At 54.7% G+C, this 10484-nt stretch overlaps 1 protein-coding gene across 1 annotated transcript; it reads right to left on the bottom strand.

Annotated features, from left to right (window-relative positions):
* Window positions 1-446: 446 nt before the first annotated feature.
* On the bottom strand, window positions 447-9492 carry CCDC177 (coiled-coil domain containing 177). Its single transcript, XM_067028264.1, has 2 exons — window positions 9155-9492; window positions 447-8295 (listed from the first exon to the last, which is right to left on the bottom strand). The coding sequence occupies exon 2, from the start codon at window positions 8264-8266 to the stop codon at window positions 6170-6172; it is 2097 nt and encodes a 698-aa protein (XP_066884365.1). The 5' UTR covers window positions 8267-8295; window positions 9155-9492; the 3' UTR covers window positions 447-6169.
* Window positions 9493-10484: the final 992 nt, after the last annotated feature.

Raw genomic sequence — 10484 nt, 5'->3', positions numbered from 1 at the left:
GAGGATGAAGCAATGCTCATGCACACCCACCTCTCTCCTTCCTGGTCCAACATCGGTTCCCACAGTGAGCCCATCAGCGCTCTCCCGGGTTGGGCTTGTCCCAGACCCTCTTCCTTATGCCCATGAGGCCATAGCAGAGATGGCTGCATATCTCAGAATTCCTGCCAGGTACCACATCCTGCATTACCCGAGCACCCCAGAACAGTGGTTCTCCCACACCCTCTTCTACTTGGTTCTGCTAAAGATGTTACCAAAGCATCTGAGTCTAACCAAGACAGCAGCACACCCTCTTTTCCCCAAGAAAGAGATGTAAATTTAAAAACATTTTGTCATTTTAGTCAAGTCTTAAAATAAAATTTCAAAAATTATCATCATACATCAATTTTATTGCCAAACATTTGGTAAACATGGTAATCCCCTCCCCCCCCCCGCCCCAGACTATGACACATTACTGGGACCCATTATTCCAGAGCCCCTTCCTTTGGAATGGTTGAGGGATTGCCACACAGCAAGGGATACATACAACTGCAAAGGGCTGCCATCTGAGCCTGGGGTCCACCAGTACCACCTGGCTAAAGTTCAACCTACCCCATTCCTTCCTTTGCCACCCTTCCCAAGTTCAGAATACAGTATCCACAAATTGAGTGCTATTTGCCGAGGACTGTGCTGCTTTCCAAGCATTAACTCTATTTAGTAACTCTCTACCAAGTAGGATTTATTGTCCTCATTTTACAGATGACAGGAGGGGCCTGTGGAATAGTAATAGTTTGAATAAGTCAACAAAGCTTGTTCCTTTGCCAAACACTTCGCCTTGAAGGTATGGTAGCCACACGGACCGGATGTTCAGAATTTTGTAGCTATCAATCATTCTGTCACACTGAGATGTTCCAAATGTCAACATTTTGGCATCCAAATTCCATTTCCCACTCAGTCTCTCACACTAAGTAGGGGGAAGAGGTGTAGTGGCAACATGAAAATCCTTTGTCACCCATGTGAGCGGCTCGGTGGTGGAAGTGGGAAATATGGACACCATGCTCACAAGCCAGAGATTGAAGCCGCCTTGGAACTGGAGGTATAGGTGGAATCACTGGACTCCCACCAGGGGGCAGCTCATCGTTCCCAGAGCTTACCCTTCTCTGAAAGAATGAGATGGCTACACGTCCCCTCCCTGTGCAAGAACGCTGATGCTGGGGTGGGTAGGAGCGCGTGTGTGCATGCGCGTGTACACTCCAACACAGGAGTAGAGATGGATCATTTTTCTGACAGTCCTGTGAATTGTTCAAGTGTCTGACACAAAAACATGCCGTCAATACTGTACTAGTGGAGTGGAAGAAAGGCATGAACACTTCAAAGTGGCAGCTAATTTAAAAATCACTCTGCGGACTAGGTTTTTGTGCTCCAATACCGACATGACGGCATTTGATGAATCAGGAAGTAACAATACCGCGAAGAGTAATTACCAGTGTTCCTCAGAAAGAAACCGCCTCCGCTTCTATATCCTAACACCTGCTACTAACCGCACCCTCTGTCCCAGCCCCGACCTATGTGAAGACAAAGCAGCACCAGGGAGAGTATGAGGGGCTGGGAGGAGGTGCGTGTCCGGAGCACCAGAGCTCCGTGGAACAGAGCATGTACGTGAGCGGACAAAGCGCGCTTGCGTAGAGTCACGTGACCGAAGCATGTGATCAGGCGTAATGCTGCAGGTGTTGCATCAGACACCCAAAGCCAGTGTGTCACATCTAAGGCCTAAATAACATTTCTAGAACAGAGACTTGTCTGCTGGGTCTCTGACAGCCCCTTTCCAGGCTGTGTTGAGAAATGCCAGATTTCCTTATGCTCCTCTGCCTAACGTTCTCCTGGGATATGCAGGGTAGAGATGCAGCCAAACGGTGGAAAGAGACGTCTACGGAGCAACCTGGGGGTAAGCTCAATCACCTGGAAGCCTTAAGAAGTGGGATATTCTGGTTCACTAAACGTTCTTATCAATTTAGTACTAATCAGAAATCTCTTTCTGTTGGGACTTTAAGGCTGGAAATGCTTCTGAAGTGTGGAGGTGCTTGTCTCAGCAAGAACAGTCGAATGATGGAGGTGGTACCCTGTTTTGGTGATCTGGGACTCTGCACGGCCTGAGGCTTGGTCCTCTATGTTGACGATCATTATTTACTCTGCCTCTGTTAAAGGCAACACAGATAATGCCCTTGAAGGTAATTAATCTCTCTCTCTTTTTACTGTAATTTAAAGCTGACTTAAGTACATGACCTTATGAATTTGACCTGATTAATCAAGGCTCCTCTGAGGGAAAGAGAACACCAGTGACTGGATGACGGTTGGTGGGCGGATTGCATGTCCCCGGGAAACTGAAAAGCCTTGAAATTAGTGCTTGAAGGACCATCAGGTTTGCCTGTGGTTGGATACCAGGATGGGAAGGTAGTCAGGCCCAATGGGGAAACAGAGGGGTCTGCTCATCTCTTGACATTGCAGCATAGGTGTTCTCCAGGGTCAAGGATCAGAGGGACTCTGTCTCCCCAGCACCAAGAGCAATGCCTGGCATACAGCTCGATACAAATTTGACAAATGAATGGAGGCCTCCATTCAATCCATTCTATGGAGATGTCCTCTGGTTACCATTCTTTGTCCATCATCCATCCATCGTCTAACCCTCTCTCCATCCAGTATTTATGTGCTTACCGCATATGAGGTGCTAAACCATGGGCTGCAGGGGATTCAGTGGAAAATAAGATACGGGCCCTTATGTAGAGTTGATCACTCCTCTGTTTCAGTGGACTTTTTAAAGGAAGGGGGATGATAAGTGGTAGGCTTTACAGAATGGCCTGAACACAAAGAGCATTCTCACGTGCCTTCACTCCCCTACAGACTCTTTGCCTTAGGAAAATCCTGCTTACTGCTTCCACTGAAGACTCACACTCTGTGTGCTTCTGAAAGGAAACTTCCATCTTCCTGTCCAGATGTGGTGTAGGCACTGGTCATTGCCCGAGCAGGACACTGGGCTAGTTTCACCAATGACTCCATCTGAAATGGCTTTGTCCTGCTTGTTTCCTTGGTAACGAACCAAACTAAAGCTTTTTCCAACCCTTTCCATTCCTCCTCTTCCCACTTCACGTTCCCTCTGTTCTGAGCAAGGGGCAAATGTGAAGGCCTGGGGTCATGTCAAGGCTGCATTTTCCTGGATAGTAAGAAGTTCCAGCGTGGTGCGCGGAGACAAATTCTGGGCAGTTGTGAGAATGTTCACATCAGGAGAAGTAAGACTTTCTCCATCCATCATCCCCACCGTCCTCCATCCCTCTGAGTTTCTCTCGTTGCATTTCAGAACAAGAAACACTCCTCCTCTCTGGCATCACTTCAAAGAGAAGACTATAAATAAAGGGCACAAAAAAGGATCCTAGAAATCGCTCCTCCTCAAAAAGCAACATGACCACTTATCCTAGAATACAGAGATGCTCTACATTCTAGAAGATGGTCTGACACTTGGAAGAACCTTTCTTTATTATTACCAAGTTTGGCTTCTGGTTTTGCTTGAATTCTACTTAGCTATATACGTATATTTAAAGGATCCCAAAGTTTTTTTCCTTTACACTGTGCTTTTCTCTAAGTGCAAACATCTAATTTGGTGACATTCAGACCTGGGCCTTTGCATCACATGTGGCATTATGATCCATAATGTGCTTTTCGAGAACATTCCTTTCTGCACTAGGTCCCGATGGTACATTACACTCTAGGCATAGTGCAGTCACATGATCCTTCCTGTTTACAGTGATTGCACCTGCCGTTCCATAGTCTTAGAACTGAGAGCACCACTTTGATTCTCCTTCACCCTCAGTGTTTGTGTGAGGAGGGCAGAAATCATGATCCCCATTCTACAGGTGGGGAAACCAAGGCACACAGAGCTGATCTACCCAAAGTCACCCAGAAGTCAGAAAACAAACTGACTAAAGGGCCGAGGAAGATCACCTACGTACCTTTCAGTGCCTTATCCAAAAAAGCAGATTGTGTCCTTCTCAAATGAATGCATATACTTTGGAAGGAAGGAGTTTTAGGTGGAACTTTCTATTAAGGCCTCAAAGGCCCCTCTATCAAATCAGGAACCACAAAGAACCAGTATCACATTAACATTTTTAGCTAAATGCCCCTGACTCACAGAAAGTCCGATTATTATAGCTCACTGACAACCTGGTTACCGACATGAAAATTTAAGGAAAAATTCACCCATTCAAGAAGTAAGCATTGGCACAGCTCCTTTTCTGGTTTCACATCATCTGAAATGTAACACCTAAGCACTGCTTCCTTCTACACGATACTCCTGTACCTGCTGGCATTTGATTGCGGGCGGGGGCGGGCGGGGCTAACAGAATGTGTGTGTGTGTGTGTGTGTGTGTGTAAAACACCAGACACTTAAGGGACAATTCTGCCCAACAGAATATACATGAAATATGTCTAGCAGAGTAGTTCTCTACCTTGATTCTTCCTCTCTCTCTCTCTCTTTTTTTTTTTTGGTAACTTATTTCTTGATCCTGACTTAATGTTTTACTTTCCACCTTCCTTGATGAAGGTAGAGTCCTTGGATGGACATGGCTGGGGGCTGATTTCAGCTTCCTGGAAGGGAAGCACTCTAGAGGTTAAAGTTGCCGGAAGACAACTGAATGGGACTTTTTGGACCAGAAAGTGGCCTAGTCTTGTGTGCATTTTCCCCCAGAGGCTAAATGACCATCTGTCCACGACGCACTGCCCCTTCCTACGCCAGGAATCCATATTCCCAGAAACAAACTAGGCCAACAGCAGCCCTCCTGCCTCCCAACTCCAGGTCAAGAAAGGCACAAAGAAGACCAACAAGTATTACCGAGGCGGTGCTTTGGATCCAGGAGATCTTGAGGTACCAGGAGAAGAGTACTGATGGCCCCATCTGGCCAATAGGAAAGGTGAGGCACGGAGAGATTGACTAAATACTTTCAGTTATAGGGGAGAGGGACGCAGAAATGTCAGAGGGAGATTCTCTTTTTCCTCACGTGGGGAAGGAGAGGAGAGGAAGTTACACAGCCAACCACAGTGAGCACGACCCTCACAGCAAAGAGGCAATTCCAGCTCTTCTGCCACCACAGTAAAGTAATTGCCCTCAGAGCAGTTGTGATGATTCCTTCACAGAGGGAATCCGACACCCCAGACTCTCTGGGGCCTACTCTTGGGACTGCATCCAGGGCTGGAGGTTGAGGCAGAATTGGCCTGGGCAGGCACATAAGGTAGCTCTGCTTCTTAAGGCATGGCTGCTGTCTGCGAGGAGTGGGCTCCACATTGGGAGGTGGCCATCAGACACTGCCTCCCCTGAAAATACCCTGCAGGAAAGCTCAATGGGGGAAACACTGCTGCCTAAGGAATCCGCCTCCCCCGAGGGGCTGGGGGCTCCCACTAAAGCTAAACAGAATCACCAAACCAACTGATTTCTTGTGTCACTTAGGAGAATGAGGGGGAAAAGACCCAAATTGATCATTATTTGCAGATGATTGTCTAACTAGAAAACCTAGCGGAATCAAGGGAAAACCTATCAGAAGACAGACCAGAATTTGCGCAAGAGGCAGATTAAAAGTCTAGCGCACAAAAATGAATAGCTTTTGGGTCACTTGAGTGTGGCCTAATACCTTGGAAGAGCTGTGCTTTTCTGCAAGGCCTCCGAGCTTTGTGCAACTTGCCATATGTTAAAAGAGGGAGGGGAGCCAAGGAGATGCCTCGTCCACTGCAGTTCCCACAGTCGCCTCAGACACCAGTATGTGAAAGATGCCTGGGTGACTACTGCAGGAGGGGGCAGTCACCTCTGCACTGCCTCCTTGCCCTCCCCTCCCCCAGCCTCGACCCAGCCCCCTTCTCCCATCTCTTTTCTTTTCCAACTCCACAGACACAATGGGAACCTTGGCAAAGGACCGGTGCGGGAGCCACCAAGGTTGGATGTGGTCAAAGACTGTGCTATGTCATTTCCAAACGAAGTCAGTTTTTAAAAACAGAGGCGGCGGACTGAAAGGTCTCACACGTCGGTCCTCTCATTGCCTCATTGGTCAGAAGCCTGGTGCCGCGCCCAGACTGGGGACTCCCACGGTCCGGTCAAAATGGCCAAAAGAGGCCCCGCGGGGCTGAGCGTGGCACTCTGGCCAGCGCACGGTGGCGGTCATTTACGGTCCAGGCTGGCGTGCAGCTGGGCCTCGCGAACCATGCGATCGAAGGAGCGCGTGTTGGTCTCCTGGCGTACCTTCTCGCGCACGTGGAAGGAGGCCCGGGCTGTGGAGCGGGCGCTCTCCAGCGCGCTGCGCCGGTCCCGAGACAGCTGCTCGCTGCGCTCCAGCTTGCGACCGATGGCTTGGAGCAGCTGCCGCCGGCGGCAGTCTTCGTCCTTCTCCACCTTCTCCTTGTTGGCCCGCTGGGCCCGCTCCTTCTCCATCCGGCTCTGGCCCACGCGCCGCGCCTTCTGCTGCACTGCCTCCTCGGCCGCCTGCGCCGCGTGCTGCAGCCGCCGCTCGCCCACCCGGGCCAGAGCCTCCAGGTGTGCCTGATGCTCCCGCTCTTTGCGCTCGGCCGCCTCCTTGGCCCGCCGGCCCTGCAGCTCCTCCCGCCGGGCCCGCTCACGCAGCTCCCGGGTGCGCTGCTCCACCAACTGCTCGTAGTTCTCCTGCGCGCGGCCCAAGCTGGCCTCCAAGGAGCTCCGCAGGCCCTCGCGCTCCTGGCGCTCCAGCCGGGCCCGGCCTTGCAGCAACGCCTCGTGGCGCGCCCGCTCCGCCCGGCTTAGCTCCCGCTTCTCTCGCTGCAGCTGGTCCTCCTGACTCTGCTTGGCGCGGGTCGCGCGATGAGCGCGCTCCCTGCGCACCTGCTCGGCCCGCTCGCGCACTTCCTGCAGCCCCTCCTCCCGCTGCTTCAGGTTCTGTTCCTGCTGCAGCTTGCGAAGTCGGTCCTCCCGGGCCGTGCGCTCCGCCCGCTCCCGCCGCAGCAGTCCCTGGCGCTCGGCCAGCTCCCGCCGCCGCTCCTCGCTGCGCTCGCACTGCCGCTGCCGCCGCCGCGCCTCCTCGCGCTCCTCGCGGCCCCGGCGGCCGCGCCTCTCCTCCACCTGTGCGGCCCAGGCTCGGCGGCCCTGCTCCAGGGCGCGCTGCTTCTCGCGCTCCTCGCGCTCCCGCCGCTGCTCGGCGCGGACGCGCTGCTGCTCCCACTGGCCGTGGGCCGCGGCGCGCTGCTCCAGCAACAGGCGCTCCTCCTGGTGCCGCGCCAGCATCAGCGCCGCGATCTTCCGGTCGCGCTCCGGCACCGCGCGCAGACCCCGCTCGGCGCGCACTTGGCGCACGATGCGTTCCACGTGCTGAGCCGTCTGTGGCGAGTGGCTCAGGTCGCCGAGGCTGAAGCTGCGGCCGGTGAGGGGCACCAGGGCCAGGGCGGATGGGCGGCCCAGAGGGTTGGGAGCAGAGGACGCCGACCCCGCCGGGCAGCTATTCCTGGCCGAGGCCCGCGGCGGCCAGTGCAGCTCCCTCAGGCTCTCACCGCTGTAGGACGACGACGACGCGCCTGACTCGGAGCTCAGGGCGCCCTCCCGCCGGCGGGACAGGGAGTCTAGTGAGTGGCTCTTCCTACCTGCCCGCGACCCCGCGGGCGTAGGTTGGGGCCGGGCCGGGGACGGGCTGGAGGAGGCCTTGCGGGCGGCGCGTGGTGCGGGCGAGGCCGGGAGGCTGGCGCTGCTGCAGCTGCTGCTGCTGCCCGCACTAGGGGCCGAGGCCGCGGCGGCCGCGGAGCCCAAAGGCGTGAAGAGGCGCCGCTTCTCCTCGCGCACGATGCGCTCGCGCTCTGCCCTGCACTGCTGCAGCTTGGCGCTCCGCTCCGCCTCGTAAGCCTCGTACAGGCCAGTGGCCACTCGCATAGAGCGGCCGGGGGCCTCGCGCACCAGGTCCGCCAGGGCGCGTGGCAGCAGCTCCACAGGTTTAACGGCGCAGCGGGCGCAGGCCTCTAGCGAGCGGGGGCTGGTCAGCACGTAGCGGCTGCCCTCGGCCTCCGGACAGTCGAAGTTGAAGAGGTCGAGGTGCAACAGCGGAGACTGCTCCCGCCGCCCGCCTTCTGCTGCGCACGGGACTTCAGCCTTACGGGGCACAGCGGCGGAGGCCGAGGCCGAAGACGCCGCGGGCTGCGGGGCGCCCTGGGAGTCAGGGGGCACGGACGCGGCGGCTTCGTCCCCTCCGGAGCCTCCGGGCTCGGCTCCCGCCTTCTCCTCTTCAGGTACGGGATCCACCATGGCTGAGCCCTGTCCCTTTGTGGGAGGCTCTGCGGATGACAAGGGAGGACATCGAAGAATACATTTGAAACCAGTTTTCCCCTCCCCGTTCATATTCACCGCCCCCCCCCAAACTTAATCCGCTTTGGGATTAGGCTCAGAGGCCCGGTGGAATGTAAATCATAATACCGATGCCCTGAAACCCCAGCGGGCGGGAGGGTGCACAGAGAGCAGCCTCAGTCTCCCTCAGCCCCGGAGTGCTGGGCGGAGGCCTGTGGCCAGGCTCCCCTGGGCGTCTGGCCCGTTAGATGCATCTCCTCCCTGTTGCGAGTTAAAATGAAAAGATCGAGGAGCAGGCAGTAGCCGACCAGAGAGGCTCTGGAGGATTCCCGGGAGGATTAGCGTATTTGTTTGTAGCTTAGGCGGGCGACCGGGGATGCAGCTTTGCAGGAACAAAAAGGAAGAGGTCTGTTCATCCCCAGAGTGCACTGCTGTGAACACCCCATTTGCCTAGGGAAGAAGTTTATGGTTGAATTCCATTTGCCAAAGGAGACCCAGGCGCGGGGCCCAGGGGTGATGGAAGGGCGCAGAGAAATACCTCAGTCCGAAAAGACCTCCCTGGGACGGGTGATCGATTCTTGCTCTTGCCTCTTGGACAGGACTTGCTAGGAGCTGTGCCCGCCGTCCCCCGTCCCCCCCCACCGGGTGTTTGCCAGGGATGGTGAAGGAGCTTGGGTCCTCCCGGATGCACCTAATCCTCTCTAAGTCCATGCTAAAAGCGCCATCCACCTCAGTCTAGGCTCGGACACCTGCCCCCAGATGTCCTCCGAGTCCCCCCACCGTATCCAGCTGGGCTACTGGAGCTCAGCGAGCCCGTCCGCTCCCGGGTCCCCCGGCCGGTTAGCTTACCGCACGTCCCGCGCGGCGGGCTTTTGTTCGCAGCTTGCCGCGTTCGCTCGCGCCTCTTCAGTCCCTGCGTCGGCGGGGTCGGATTACTGCCGGCCGCAGCCGCGATAGGAGCCCCAGCTGCCACCGCAGCCAACGCCAGCGTCTCTCCATGGGGCCCGCGCACACCCCAGACGCTACCTACCCGCGGGAGGGGGAGTGCGACAAGGTCTCCCTAAAATAACGCAGCTCTGCTCCCTTCCTTCACACTGATTCTTAAAAAAGGAAGCAAGCCGGGTTCCATCGCTGCTGTATCCAGCCGCCTCTCCAATCGTGAAGGTACCGCAGGTCTTTGGACGGCCCCTCCCACCGGCGCCTCCTGGTGGACGCTCAAGGGTGTTGATTTGCTTGCTTATGGGGCAAAGAAGTTGGGGTGGGGGGGAGATGTATATAATATTCTCTCTCATCAGCAAACCCTGTTCTAGCAGCACCTTAACTAGGTAGAATGAAGGAATAGCTCATTCCTTCTCAAGGCGACCCTGAGAAACAAACAAACTTGACAGCAATAATTTGGTAGAACTCTGGCTCCTGATCCAAACCATGACTTTATTTTTTTAAGAAAAACCAACCAAACACATTCAGATAGGTTTGAGGCAAGCAGAAGATGTGTGCCTACTTTCTAATGCAACATTTTAGGACTTCCTGGTTCCAGACAATACAAATTAAAACCAGTCAGTACCAGTTAATGAGTGCTATTTTGAGATACCTCCTCCCCACCTCTTCCAGTTTGAGTGGTAGTGGCCACAGCAGACAGATGGAAGGAATATTTCAGGGAGGGGGTTGGAGCGTGGGTGGGACATAACATTTAGAGAGCACTGTGAACTCTGTCCTTAATAACCTTGACATCGTCAGATAGGCAGCAAGGAGCAAGTGAAAGGCTTAAAGCAGGGAAATGATGTGATTTGGCTTATGCTTTAGGAACATAACTCTGGCAACCATGGGGTGAGGGCTATAGGAGGGCCAAAGCGGGGCAGGAAACCCAGTTAGCTGGACGCTCCAGTAACCCAAGGCAGGAAGGATTGGGACCTGAGGGGGAACAACAGTCGGAGGCCTGGGTCTGGTGGGAGGTAAGGGTGAACAGATTCCTGAAATAGAGAGTAGAAGAAGCAAAGGGAGCTTGGCTCTGGGGTGTGAGGAGTGGTGAAGGTGCAAGGATGACTTCCTGGAGCGATGGGGTGGCTGGGTGTACCACAAACTGAGAGTGTGAGTCCAAGAAGGAGGATTGGGTGGTGTGGAGGGCCAAGGAAGGATAGGTTCCTTTCAGGATCACTTGAGTTTGAGGTGGAGCCCCTCA

This window comes from Kogia breviceps, chromosome 3 (genome assembly GCF_026419965.1).
Source record: "Kogia breviceps isolate mKogBre1 chromosome 3, mKogBre1 haplotype 1, whole genome shotgun sequence".
NCBI lineage: Eukaryota > Metazoa > Chordata > Mammalia > Artiodactyla > Physeteridae > Kogia > Kogia breviceps.
This window is presented reverse-complemented; position numbering and strand designations above follow the sequence as displayed.

Coding starts and splice junctions, on each gene's coding strand:
- CCDC177 (XM_067028264.1), bottom strand. CDS start 8,266: ATGGTGGATCCCGTACCTGAAGAGGAGAAGGCGGGAGCCGAGCCCGGA.